Source organism: Oncorhynchus tshawytscha, linkage group LG25 (assembly GCF_018296145.1).
Source record: "Oncorhynchus tshawytscha isolate Ot180627B linkage group LG25, Otsh_v2.0, whole genome shotgun sequence".
Classification (NCBI taxonomy): Eukaryota; Metazoa; Chordata; class Actinopteri; order Salmoniformes; family Salmonidae; genus Oncorhynchus; species Oncorhynchus tshawytscha.
The window spans coordinates 13,385,047-13,400,070 of NC_056453.1; the positions used below are offsets into that span (position 1 = coordinate 13,385,047).

Consider the following 15,024-nt stretch of genomic DNA (forward strand, 5'->3'; position numbering starts at 1 on the left):
GAGGATAAATTCATTAGTTAGAAGCCTCAGAAATTGCAGCCCAAATAAATGCTTCACAGAGTACGAGTAACCGACATCTCAACATCAACTGTTCAGAGACTGCATGAAATCAAGCCTTCATGGTCGAATTTCTACAAAGAAACCACTACTAAAGGACACCAATAAGATGAAGACTTGCTTGGGCAAAGAAACATGAGCAATGGACATTAGACAGGTGGAAATCTGTCTTTTGGTCTGGAGTCCAAATTTGAGATTTTTGGTTCCAAACGCTCCCGTCTTTGAGACGCAGAGTAGGTGAATGGATTATCTCTGCATGTGTGGTTCCCACCGTGAAGCATGGAGGTGGTGGTATGATGGTGCTTTGCTGGTGACACTGTCAGTGATTTATTTAGAATTCAAGGCACACCCTGCATGGAAACCACAGCATTCTGCAGCGATACGCCATCCCATCTGGTTTGCACTAAAGAGGGACTATCATTTGTTTTTCAACAGGACAATGACCCAACACAACACCAGGTTGTGTAAGGGCTATTTGACCAAGAAGGAGAGTGATGGAGTGCTGCATCAGATGACCTGGCCTCCACAATCACCCGATTGCAGCCAACAAGTGCTGAACATGTGGGAACTCCTTCAAGACAGTTGGAAAAGCATTCCAGGTGAAGCTGGTTGAGAGAATGCCAAGCGTGTGTAAAGCTGTCATCAAGGCAAGACGTGGCTACTTTGAATAATCTTAAATATAGAAACACTTTTTTGGTTACTACATGATTCCATGTGTTATTTCATAGTTTGTCTTCACTATTATTCTACAATGTCGAAAATAGTCCAAATAAAAATAAAAACCCTTGAATGAATAGGTGTCTAAACTTTTGACTGGTACTGTATACATGTTAAATATATGTTTAGAAAGAAATGGCACCCTTTGTGTGCTCTGTTGGTAATACTGTATGCATGTATATTTCTCTCAAAAAGGTAGGGGTCAAAATTATTGACAGCCCTGTTTCCAATACCTTTCAATGGCTCACCTTGCGAGGATAACGGCACTGAGCCCTTTTCGAAACGTTTTACAGTAGGTATGGGGTTCTTTTCTGCTCTGCACATTTTCGACGCCAAACCCACCATTGGTGTGCATGGCCAAAGAGCTCTATTTTCATGTAAAACTGACCAAAGGACCAGTTCCAATCAAGTGGCAATGCTGTTTAGCAAAGCGTATACATTTGTTGGATGACGTGAAAATAGAGTTTGATCGCGTGGACGTCAATTAAGGCAGCCCCCCATGCCTCTCTGATTCAGAGGGGTTGAGTTAAATGCAGTAGAAACATTTTGGTCGAATGCATTCAGTTGTGCAAATGACTAGGTATCCTTTTTCTATTCCCATAGATAGACAGGCTAGAAATGTTTTTTTTTTTTTTAAATGTATATAATTTTTTGCCCCTTATTCTACACAATTGGTAGTTACAGTCTTCTCCCATCGCTGCAACTCCCGTACGGACTCGGGAGAGGCGAAGGTCGAGAGCCATGCGTCCTCTGAAACACGACCCCGCCAAGCTGCACTGCTTCTTGACACACTGCTCACTTAACCTGGAAGCCAGCTGCAACAATGTGTCGGCAGAAACAGTACAACACGCGCCCGGCCCGCGTCAAGGAGGTGCTAGTGTGCGATGGGACAAGGACATTTGGGGGGCTGCGACACAGCCCGGGATCGAACTCGGGTCGGCAGTCATGCTTCAACCACTGCCATGCAGTGCCTTAGACCGCTGCACTATTCAGTAGGCCCTGGCTAGAAATGTTCTAACAGTTTACATTTCTTTGTGAAGCTTGCATTCAATTGCCACACCCTGTTGCACATAAGCAGCTTCCATTCCCCCTGTCACAAGGGGATTTCTGGCTGATTTCAGATGAAAATCGGCAAACCTATTACTTCATATCGTACCTCATCGTACTTCATAACATGCTTTTTTTTAATGAAGTTGAATGTGGTGCTCTTTACGACAGAAAGTAAACATTTGGTTATATCAAAGTTCCACCAAGTCGCTGCCTTTTGGAGTGTAACGATCCATTTACAAAGGATCATAATACTCTCAAAGTACACTACATGACCAAAAGTATGTGGACACCTGCTCGTCAAACATCTCATTTCAAAATCATGGGCATTAATATGGGGTTGGTCCCCCCTTTGCTGCTATAACAGCCTATACTCTTCTGGGAAGGCTTTCCACTAGATGTTAGAACATTTCTGCAGGGACTTGATTCCATTCAGCCACAAGAGCGTTAGTGAGGTCGGGCACTGATGTGTTCCAATTCATCCCAAACTGTTGCCACAAAGTTGGAAGCACAGAATTGTATAAAATGTCATTGTATGGTATAGCGTTAAGATTTCCCTTCACTGGAACTAAGGGGCCTAGCACGACCCATGAAAAACAGCCCCAGACCATTATTCTTCCTCCACCAAACTTTTGCTCGATTTTATAGACCTGTCAGCACCGGGTGTGGCTGAAATAGCCAAATCCACTCCTTTGAAGGAGTGTCCACATACTTTTGTTTATATAGTGTAGATCTCAGTAGGAGTCACCTCCAGTACAGACACAAATAGACAGGAATAGTATAAATCAGTGAGTAAGTGTGTTTGAATCCTAACAATTCATGGAAATAATGTGATTGTTTGCATTCAAGTGTATTGTCCATCGTGTAGTCTGTGTTCTATCTACACAGAATGAGTGGAGCAGAAGCAGAGTTATGGTGCGAGTGTGACCAACCTGCAGCAGTAGTTTCAGGTGTTCTAGCTGGGCCTTTACAGAGCAGCAGTCATCTGCCATGTGTTTCAGTGTCAGCTCATCCAGCTCCACAGCCTGGTGAGGGGCTGCCAAGCCTGTGCCCTGACTCTGGTACCCATCATAGGTCTGGAACACACAGTCACTACTGGAGAGGTAGAGGGGGAAAAAGACAAATAGAGAGAGACAGGCAGAGAGCGAGATAGTCACTGCACGTGATACGGGGGTGAATCGGAGTGCCCACGGGAGGAAGCCTGGGACAGGTGAGTGGCAGGTAGGCGGACGAGACATGTTACCCGGTTTACCAGGGGACGAGTGGCTGTCTCCCACATCAGTAGTGCACACATACACAACTCACATTGACGTAGGTAGAGTATCGTGATTTTGGCTTGGATGTTAACGTTAGCTAGCACTAGTCGGTGTGTACCTGCTTAATACTCGGGTACTCGGGTATTTATCATCCTATAGCTAGTTCTCCAACATGTTTTGAGCACTTAACACCCAAAATAATTTCCTCACGGCTTTCTCTTGTCCCTCTGCAGCAGAGGAGCAATACGTTTGGAACACCGAATCGCAATAAAAACACAGTACCAAATCACAGTACATATTGAATCGTGCTGTATATGGAATCGCAATACATATCGCATCGGCACATTAAGCATCAGGACCATATCGAATTGTGAGGTCCCTGGAAATTCCCAGCCTGACTCTCAATACCAGAGGGCAAAAGGCAGAGACGGTCAGGATGTGTGTGACAAAGAAATGTAATCGAAAGCCCCCAGCAGCTCACATGTTGTCGCTGTGGAGTCGGTCGTCTACAGTCCAACAGAGCTGCCGTCTCCGCCACAGGGCCAGATGGGACATCCCATCAGTATCTACAACAGGAGACAAGACCACAGAGAAAGGCATGGAGTCAAAATGAGGACCATAACTTCTACAAGTTGTCGCGTATTTGAAGTAAAAAAATATTTAAAAATCTTCTGAAGTTTGTAATTTCCACTGACATTTCAGACTTGATTTTCCCTTACGAAAAGATTTCTCAACCCCTACAAAAATGTCCATTAATTATAATCCATGTAAAAAAATCATATTTCCTGTTGCTGCAGGATTATTTTCCTGCTGTAGAAAACAAAAACTGGCTCAAATTAAGATCCTACACCTGTAAGCACACTCACACATTGGCATACAGAGACAGACTCTCACACACACACAAACAAGTGTGCACGCACAATCTGCAAGCCACACACACTAAAGAAATGATGCCATCTTTTCTTCCTCAGTTCCTCCCCATGCTCAAAGTACTAAGGGCCTCCCGAGTGGTGCAGTGGTCTAAGGCACTGCATCACAGTGCTAGAGGCGTCACTACAGATGCGGGTTCGATCCCGTGCTGTGTCACAGCCAGCCGCAACCGGGAGACCCATGAGGCGGTGCACAATTGGCCCAGCATCGTCCGGGTTAGGGGAGGGTTTGGCCGGCTGGGATGTCCTTGTCCCATCGCGTTCTTAGGACTCCTATGCCCATGTACAGTGCACGCCGACTTCGGTCCCCAGCTGTTAGGTGTTTCCTCCGACACATTGGTGTGGCTGGCTTCCGGGTTAAGCAAGCAGTGTGTCAAGAAGCAGGTCCGTGTTTCGGAGGACATTTGGCTCTCGATCCTTCGCCACTCCAGAGTCCATACAGGAGTTACAGGGATGGGACAAGACTAGCTACCAATTGGTGAGAAAAATGTGTTATAAAGCATAAAAAAACAAATAAACATAAAGGTACTAATGTATGTACTATATAACTAGTGTTTCCAGATTGCTGGGAGCAGTCGAGAGCAGGGCCGAGAAAGCTATCTGAACTAAGAGCACATTACCAAATCTGATGCCTGAGAGTCAGTATCATCTATCTGGCGGTGTCTCACTAACACAAAGAGGCCAACAGGAAACTCTGCAAACAACAGAACACTTCAAGTGAAGCCTTGAATAGTCTACCCCAGAATAGTCTCTCTGCACAGCTTCCCAAGCAAATCTGAGTGGGATGAAAACACGGCAAAAGAGAGAGACTGCGGTAGAGAACAAATTGATCCTCCCAAGCTTGACATGCTGCTACCAGAGATAGATAGAGGGTCAGTACTGAGGCAACTACGAACACAGCCCTCTCTGCATTCCTTAAGCATCTGTTGTGTCTGGGTTCTCTGAAAATATGCATTCTTCTTCCACCCACGATTAAAATGTTCAAAACAAGACTGCTATGGACACGGAATATATATATATATATTTTTTTTAAACAGACCTTGAAAGAAATAACCTGAGAGTGCGTGAATGTGTTGCTTTGAAAACTTCTGGCTGTGTGTACTCGGATACGGCTGAAGAGGCTTGACCAGGAGGCAAAGGCGAAGAGGCGAAAGTGCCTTTGACGTTTGGGGTTTTTCCTGTCAAGAGTGTAGAAAGCTAAGGCCTTCCCCCTTTTCCATACGGGTTTCGTGCCTCTGAAGGAAGCTGTTATAGGACCCCTCCCCAGATATCAGGGTTATGACCTTCTTACTCCAACTATGGTCAAACAGGAGGGAGGGCACCGTGGGCAGATTGACATGGCCTTATGCTAACTGTAACTATATGCTTCAACACATGATGCTGAGCTTGTGAGGTGCATTCCCATGCAGTCTTTCTGACCGAACAGCGCTCTCCTTGTTCAGGCCCCTTTTCCCCACGCTCGCTCCCGTTATAACTAAGTTGCCCATCGGCACAGCACTAGGATGAGCTTACTCTCCACCAAACCTAATCTTGATCATTAGGGAAAACTACAAGGGAAAACTACAAAACTGCGCTGAGATCCGTGTCTAGACAAAAACCACACTCACCACCATGCAAGGAGCCATCCTCAGGGAGGTCATCATCCAGCATGAGGTCATCGTCGTCCAGGTCACACCCAGACTCTAGGTTGTCCAGGTTGTTGAGTATGTCCTAGCATTAGAGAGCGAGAGAGACAGCAAGACAGACAGCGAGATTAGTCAGTTTGAAGCCTCATTTTTACAATAACAGAAGCAGAGACGGAAACCATTTTGAAAAGGCTGTTCATCTCCTTCAAGGGAAATATTTCCTCGAAGAACAAGGTTGAAAGACAGAATTGCATGGTAAATTATTGCAACAAAAAAAATGACAGCTCAAGAGGAGATTGTTCAATAATGTATGGGGTAAAACTTTTAATGTCTTAATGACCCCTCATGACACAAGTTGAAAATGGTTACTTGTTTTATGCAAAACTACAATAGATCTGCTGGAGAAAAAAAAATGATATTGAAGAGAAACCAACTTTAAACAAATAGTAGGATGAAAGTGTGTGTGTGGGGGGGGGGGTAGTGAAACAAACAATCAATCCTTGGCCGTAAGAGAATCTGTCTGTCTCCATATCGAGTATCGTTATCTTCAGGCCCATTCCCCTTTTGCTCTGGCCCCCTGCATTCGCTTAGAGTGGGCTTAGTCACAGCACAGCGCTCCTGGGGAAATGACATTTCCCCATGGCACGCGCCCATCCATCCGTAGCATGACATTACAGCCTAATCTCCTGCAAGAAGAAAAAAACAACAACACAGGCGCTCCAAGGAGAGATCAATGGCCAAGGTCTTACGTTAGCTACATTTTTAGGGATCTCAGATCCCCTAAGCAGCCCTGTCGCTGTCGGCTTGCTCACTTGTCATCATAGCTACAGGCAGACACTCAGCCTCTATGTGGAACTTCCTGGAACTAGGGGCATCTCACTGAAATCTCTCCATTGCTGCGTTTCGACGAACACCAGTGTATACACCCGATGCTATACTAGAGAAATTGTGTTTCCATAGAGGCCTTACAGGGAGGACTTGAGGACAACCTCTACATAATCAAAAAAGTTGCTTTGTGGGGAGGTGTTAACCGTCTAGTGTGTTAATAGTTAGCCATTGTTATGTAAACGCTCCCAAAAAGCCCCAGCGGCCTCGCCTCGGCACCAAGTTAGAGCAGGTCCGTTGGAGCCATGGCCCAGTGAGACATTGGTGCCGGACTACGTAGATGGAAAGAGAAAAGTCTGAGCCTTTACGTAAAACAGTGGGGTAAATTCTAAGTGGAAATGCACCGAAACTAACTCAAAGTATTGGCTGCACTTTAAAAGCATGTTCTATGGGCTTCAGTGGCGCAGCAGTTTAAGGCATCACTACAGACCCAGATTCGATCCCAGGGTCTCACACAGCCAGCCGTGAACGGGAGTCCCATTGGGCAGCGCACAATTGGCCAAGCGTCGTCCGGGTTAAGTCGGGATTGGCCGTCATTGTAAATAAGAATTTGTTCTTAACCTTTTTGGGATAGGGGGCAGCATTTTCACTTTTGGATGAATAGCGTGCCCAGAGTGAACTGCCTCCTACTCTGTCCCAGATGCTAATATATTCATATTAGTATTGGATAGAAAACACTCTGAAGTTTGTAAAACTGTTTGAATGATGTCTGTGAAAATAACAGAATTCATATGGCAGGCAAAAACCTGAGAAAAAAATCCAACCAAGAAGTGGGAAATCTGAGGTTTGTAGTTTTCCAACTCAGCCCCTATTGAAGATACATGGTGATATTAGTTATGTTTCACTTCCCAAGGCTTCCACTATATGTCAACAGTATTTAGAACCTGTTTTGAGGATTCTGCTCATAAGGGCTCTTTGAGTGAGCGGTCTGGCAGAGTGTCACAGCCTCGGTCTGGCACGCTCACGTGAAAGGTAACTACGTTCCACTTCAATTGTACAGACAAAGGAATTGTCCAGTTGGAACATTAATGAAGTTATGTTAAAAACATCCTAAAGATTGATTGAGGTTGGCATGTTTCTACAGGCTGTAACGGAACTTTAACTTTTCGTCCGACGTTAGGCGCGACCTGGACGTGCTTTTGGATTTGTTTACCAAACGCCCAAACAAAAGAAGATATTTGGACATAACTGATGGACATTATCGAACAAATCAAACATTTGTGGTACTGGGATACCTGGGATTGCATTCTGATGAAGATTATCAAATGTAAGTGAATATTTAAAATGCTATTTCTGAGTAATGTTGACTACCCAATATGGCAGGTATCTTTTTGGCTGCTTTGTTGTCTAAAGGCTGTACTCAGATTATTGCATGGTCTGCTTTCTCCGTAAAAAAAAATTTGAAATCTGACACAGCGGTTGCATTAAGGAGAAGTTCATCTAAAAGTTCCATGTATAATAGTCGTATCTCTATCAATATTTATTATGAGTATTTCTGTAAATTGATGTGGCTCTCTGCACAATCACCGCATGTTTTAGAACTACTGAACGTAACGTGCCAATATAAACTCAGATTTTTTTTATAGAAATATGAACTTTATCAAACAAAACATACATGTATTGTGTAACATGAAGTCCTATGAGTGTCATCAGATGAAGATCAAAGGTTAGTGATTAATTTTCCTATTTCTGCTTTTTGTGACTCCTCTCTTTGGCTGGAAAAATGGCTGTTTATTCATTCTGTGGCTTGGTGATGACCAAACAATCGTTTGTGGTGCTTTCGCTGTAAATCCTTTTTGAAATCAGACACTGTGGCTGGATTAACGAGAATTAATCCGGGGGGGGGGTTCCGCTAGGCCTTGTTAAATAATAAATACATAAATAAAACACTGGCTCTTTATACCCATGAGTCAGAGTTAGGGGGTTTGGCCCATCGCGCTCTAGCAACTCCTTGTGGAGGGCCGTGTGCCTGCAAGCTGACTTCGGTTGAGAGCTGGATAGTGTTTCCTCCGGGTTATGCGAGTAGTGTGTCAAGGAGCAGTGCGGCTTGGCAGGGTCGTGTTTAGGAGGATGCATGGCTATTTGACCCTCGCCTCTCCCAAGTCTGTAGGGGAGTTTCAGTGATGGGAAAGACTAACTACCAATTGGATATCACGAAATTGGGGAGAAAAATTCTATGTTCAAAAGGTTCACCAAAGTCAGAGCTCTGAATGATAATTGGGTGCTGTCCCTTCAAGACCTCACGCATGTACACATGAAACCGATCTAGAAATGGATCTTGAAAGCCCCCCCCCCACATTCATTTAACTCCACTGCACCCTATTTTTATTTGACCTTATTTGGACTCACTGTATATAGACTTTGTTTTCTTTTTTTTTGTACTGTATTATTGACTGTATGTTTTGTTCATTCCATGTGTAACTCTGTGTCGTTGTATGTGTCGAACTGCTATGCTTTATCTTGGCCAGGTCACAGTTGCAAATGAGAACTTGTTCTCAACTAGCTTACCTGGTTAAATAAAGGTGAAATGAAAAATAAATCAAATGTAAAAAATTCCGGTCCGTCGAGCCGGATGGCCAGATAAGCTATGTGGCGTGGGTTCTTTGTTCTGGATCCTGTCCTTTCCAGTTCTGTTTTTTTTCCATCCTCAACAGTCCTTCCTCAAAAGGATGCAAGACAGCTGGACTGGCACACTGAGCACTGACCTCGCTATCGCTAACATTGGAGGACAACATCAGAGGCCTCTACAAGGCCTGACCCCCCCCTCCCATGTTTTCATTACAGCATCCTATTCAAAAGAAGTCTAAGGCCTGGTTTAGAGTAGCCTTGTTATTTCCTCTTCAATGGTTTGTATATTTTATCTGTTTTCAGACTGCACTTACTTTCCTCTCTCTCTGAGTGTCGTGGGATTTTTACAAAACATTTTCATATTGCAGGGTTAATTTTTATCCTCACAATGGAGTGGCTTTTCAAACCGGCGGGCAGAGTACAATGGCAGAGCTCCACACATGCAATCTGTGAAAAACCTTGTAACCGAGGCCTTCTCTTTCATACTGCGGCATTTCTATGAGAATGCAAATATGAGTTTGCTTATTTTCTCCACATAAATTTCTAAACTTTTCTACTAAATCGATAAGTAAAGTGGATGGAATTTAACCAATACTATGCTGGACTATATAGTGCATACACTCAAAACCTGACCCAACCTTGTCTAAGTCCTGACATAGATGAGTCCGGCAAAAGACGGTCACTCCATCTAGGTTTTCCCGGAGGACACAAGAGGTATTGATTGTTTGTTTTTGTTTTGGCTATTTGTGGTCAACAACAAAAAACAAGAAACACCTACATTTTTGGTCACTCATTCACTTACAAAAATGTATTTCATGCAGCAAAGTTCGTGGCAAATTTGCTGCAAACAAAATATTGTGCCACAAAATGTTGCCAGGAGTGAATCTGTGAATTATATTGTCATTAGTGGCAAACAGTTTGCCAGAGGCTTTTTTTGGGCAAACAATTCTCTCAACAATCTATTTCAATTTTGGCAAACCTGTGGCTCATGTAATATGAATATTAAGCATAACTCGAGTTTGTTACTTTTCTTCAGCCCAAGCCTTATACACCGGTCAGGAAGTGACAACTAGTAGACAACTGGCTAGATAGGTCCCCAGTCTAGATTAAAGACAATTAGTTTGAATCAATTGTGTTGAGGCACGGCCGGAGAAAAATCTTATATACTGTGGCTCTCTAGGAACAGTTGGCCACACATTTTTTTTTAAAAGGTAGATTTAGTTTATGCTAGCTACATTGTTTGTTTATATCGCATTTATACAAGGCAGAAACATTGTTTACTTGCTGAAAAAATATTGAAAGCCCGTTTCAGTGAGAAGCATACTGTAGCAACATCAAGACAACTTTGTAACCGATGACCCCGTTTTTCCAAAAGCAAAACCCACCCTTTAGCTGCGGAACCTACCTTTTAAGATGCTCAAGTAGAAAAGGTTTTTAGTCATCGTTTTCAGTATACTAATGTTTTTGTGTGTTCTGATTGTTTCAGTGCATCCATTGAACAAACTTTGGACTAAAGGACTTCCACGGAGTCCTTTAAATAAAGGTTAAAATAAAATAAAATATTTAGTTCAGTTCTCTGTGAGAAGCAAGTTCATTTAAAGTTGTGATTCGGTTCATGTAGATTCATTTCAATGTTAATAAACAAAGCAACTTGAAATCTCATCTAATTTGCATACATGATGAGTTTGAAGCTAATTTGAAGCAAACAATAGAAAGTTTGCCACAAGTTTCCCAGAAGTTCACAAGTCGCTCATTTGTATGTGAAAATACAAAATTTGCCAAAGATTTGCCTCAACTGTTTGCCAAAGGCAGTTTTTTTCCCGGTGAGGTTTCCCTCTTCCCAATCTCATTTTGTGACACTCCACTTGTTATATAGCTGCCCAGCCAGGAAAAATCCCATAGGGGCTTTGCACCACAGATGCTGATGGGAGTTGAAGTCCAAAGCAAGTTGAATTCTATTTCATGCCTCCCCAATCTGGACTAATAATTTACCAGCAGCCTGTGAAAGCTGCTTTCATGTTTCACTTGATAAACACAGCTGTCGGAGTGAAACTACCCTCAAAATCTGACCCAACTGTTGGGAGTCACACACATTCACGCACCAACAAAGCACCCTCAGCTGAGTCGGCAAAAACTGGATGCATCCGGTTTTCAGGGGAAATAGAAAGAGCCTGTGACACGACTTCCACTTTTGGATGTTAACAAGGCGACACATTTTAAATTTACTGGATTGGTTGAACTGGGCCTATTTTTCTTCTCACCAGTTAGGGTTGGGCGGTATCCAGACTTTCAGGGTGCACAGCATTACCAAAAGTGCACACAAAGGGTGCCATTTCTTTCGAAACATATATTTAAACATATATACAGTACCAGTCAAAAGTTTAGACACACCTATTCATTCAAGGGTTTTTCTTTATTTTGACTATTTCCTACATTGGAGAATAAGTGAAGACATCAAAACTATGAAATAACACATATGGAATCATGTAGTAACCAAAAAAAAGTGTTAAATCAAAATATATTTGAGATTTGAAATTCTTCAAAGTAGCTACCCTTTGCCTTGACAGCTTTGTACTCTTGGCATTCTCTCAACCAGCTTCACCTGGAATGCATTTCAAATCAAATTTCATTTGTGGAATTTCTTTCCTTTTTAATAATGCGTTTCAGGCAATCAGTTGTAACAAGGTAGGGATGGTATACAAAAGATAGCCCTATTTGGTAAAAGACCAAGTCCATATTATTGCAACAGCTCAAATAAGCAAAGAGAAATGACAGTCCACCATTATTTCAAGACATGAACCAGTCAAGCTGGAAAATTACAAGAACTTTGAAAGTTTCTTCAAGTGCAGTCGCAAAAACCATCAAGCGCTATGATGAAACTGGCTCTCATGAGGACCGCCACAGGAAAGGCGGTGATACAGCCCGCCAGGATGCTCTCGATTGTGCATCTGTAGAAGTTTGTGAGTGCTTTTGGTGACAAGCCGAATTTCTTCAGCCTCCTGAGGTTGAAGAGGCGCTGCTGCGCCTTCCTCACGATGCTGTCTGTGTGAGTGGACCAATTCAGTTTGTCTGTGATGTGTATGCCGAGGAACTTAAAACTTGCTACCCTCTCCACTAATGTTCCATCGATGTGGATGGGGGGGGGTGTTCCCTCTGCTGTTTCCTGAAGTCCACAATCATCTCCTTAGTTTTGTTGACGTTGAGTGTGAGGTTATTTTCCTGACACCACACTCCGAGGGCACTCACCTCCTCCCTGTAGGCCGTCTCGTCGTTGTTGGTAATCAAGCCTACCACTGTTGTGTCGTCCGCAAACTTGATGATTGAGTTGGAGGCGTGCATGGCCACGCAGTCGTGGGTGAACAGGGAGTACAGGAGAGGGCTCAGAACGCACCCTTGTGGGGCCCCAGTGTTGAGGATCAGCGGGGAGGAGATGTTGTTGCCTACCCTCACCACCTGGGGGCGGCCCGTCAGGAAGTCCAGAACCCAGTTGCACAGGGCGGGGTCGAGACCCAGGGTCTCGAGCTTGATGACGAGCTTGGAGGGTACTATGGTGTTGAATGCCGAGCTGTAGTCGATGAACAGCATTCTCACATAGGTATTCCTCTTGTCCAGATGGGTTAGGGCAGTGTGCAGTGTGGTTGAGATTGCATCGTCTGTGGACCTATTTGGGCGGTAAGCAAATTGGAGTGGGTCTAGGGTGTCAGGTAGGGTGGAGGTGATATGGTCCTTGACTAGTCTCTCAAAGCACTTCATGATGACGGATGTGAGTGCTAGTGAGGTCTAGTGAGTAGTGAGGTCTGCACAACGCATCACCGGGGGCAAACTACCTGCCCTCCAGGACACCTACACCACCCGATGCTACAGGAAGGCCATAAAGATCATCAAGGACATCAACCACCCGAGCCACTGCCTGTTCACCCCGCTGTCATCCAGAAGGCGAGGTCAGTACAGGTGCATCAAAGCTGGGACCGAGAGACTGAAAAACAGCTTCTATCTCAAGGCCATCAGACTGTTAAACAGCCACCACTAACATTGAGTGGCTACTGCCAACACACTGTCAATGACACTGACTCTACTCCAGCCACTTTAATAATGGGAATTGATGGGAAATGATGTAAATATATCACTAGCCACTTTAAACAATGCTACCTTATATAATGTTACTTACCCTACATTATTCATCTCATATGCATACGTAGATACTGTACTCTATATCATCGACTGCATCCTTATGTAATACATGTATCACTAGCCACTTTAACTATGCCACTTGGTTTACATACTCATCTCATATGTATATACTGTACTCGATATCATCTACCGTATCTTGCCTATGCTGCTCTGTACCATCACTCATTCATATATCCTTATGTACATATTCTTTATCCCCTTACACTGTGTATAAGACAGTAGTTTTTTTTTTTGGAATTGTTAGTTAGATTACTTGTTCGTTATTACTGCATTGTCGGAATTAGAAGCACAAGCATTTCGCTACACTCGCATTAACATCTGCTAACCATGTGTATGTGACAAATAAAATTTGATTTGATAGGAAAACCCAGAGTTACCTCTGCTGCAGAGGATAAGTTCATTAGAGTTACCAGCCTCAGTTCACAGCCAAGTTCAAGTAACAGACACATCAACATCAACCGTTCAGAGGAGACTGCATGAAATCAGGCCTTCATGGACGAATTACTGCAAAGAAACCACTACTAAAAGGACACCAATAAGAAGAGAAACACGAGCAATGGACATTAGATAGGTGGAAATCTGTCCTTTGGTCTGATGAGTCCAAATTTGAGATTGATGGTTCCAACCGCTATCTATGTCTTTGTGAGATGCAAAGTAGGTGAACGGATGATCTCCGCATGTGTGGTTCCCACCGTGAAGCATGGAGGAGGTGTGATGGAGTTGGGGTGCTTTGCTGGTGACACCGTCACTGATTTATTCTGAATTCAAGGCACACTTAACCAGCATGGCTACCACAGCATTCTGATGCGATACACCATACCATCTGGCTTAGTGGGACTATCATTTGTTTTTCAACAGGACAATGACCCAACACAACACCAGGCTGTGTAAGGGCTATTTGACCAAGGAGGAGAGTGATGGAGTGCCGCATCAGATGACCTGGCCTCCACAATCACCCAACCTCAACCCAATTGAGATGGCTTGGCATGAGTTGGACTGCAGAGTGAAGGAAAAGCAGCCAACAAGTGCTCAGCATATGTGGGAACTCCTCATGAAGCTGGTTGAGAGAATGCCAAGAGTATGAAAAGCTGTCATCAAGGCAAAGGGTGGCTATTTGTTTACACTTTTTTGGTTACTACTGTACATGATCACGTGTTATTTCATAGTTTTGATGTCTTCACCATCATTCTACAAAGTAGAAAATAGTAACAATAAAGAAAAACCCTTGTATGAATTGGTGTCCAAACTTTCGACTGGTACTGTATATACCGTTCATAATATTTCCCCTAATGTTATTAGCATACCTCTTTCTCCATTATTGCTTCAGTCCTTCCTCGCTTTCAACAGTTAAAGGAAATACATTTTGACTGATACTTTATATAAAAACTAATAAATAATGGATTTTTTGGGGCGGTATTGAAAATTATACTGTCGGCATTTCTAAATAAGCGGGTACACCGTATACCTCCCAAGTCTATCATCAGGACCTGAAAGAAATCAAACTCAGGCATTTATTTTATGCCTTCTACATTAGGTTACCAACGCACACACACTGGACTGTTCGAGGGAAAGCACACACTTCTTCTCTCTCATCAATATTTGTGGACACAGCTGTCGGATTGAAACCAAACTCAAAATGTGACACTATTCTGGGAGGGACACGGACACGGACACACACACACACACAGCCTTAAATATGGTTACTGGACTGAGGGAGAGAGCATGCTTCTCCCTCATCAATATTTCTGG

The 15,024-nt window shown here is 43.5% G+C and overlaps 1 protein-coding gene across 5 annotated transcripts in view; it reads right to left on the reverse strand.

The window, feature by feature from the left end:
* Positions 1 to 15,024, reverse strand: part of ccser2b (coiled-coil serine-rich protein 2b) — a 103,567-nt gene that overhangs the window by 41,975 nt on the left and 46,568 nt on the right. For 4 of the 5 annotated variants that reach the window (XM_042305951.1, XM_024387687.2, XM_042305954.1 and 1 more), the window contains exons 4-6: positions 5,614 to 5,716; positions 3,559 to 3,643; positions 2,754 to 2,916 (exon numbers count right to left, since the gene is read on the reverse strand). In XM_042305951.1, coding sequence (XP_042161885.1) covers positions 2,754 to 2,916; positions 3,559 to 3,643; positions 5,614 to 5,716 — 351 coding nt within the window. The remainder of the gene's footprint in view (positions 1 to 2,753; positions 2,917 to 3,558; positions 3,644 to 5,613; positions 5,717 to 15,024) is intronic. The other variant, XM_042305952.1, reaches the window with a different exon arrangement.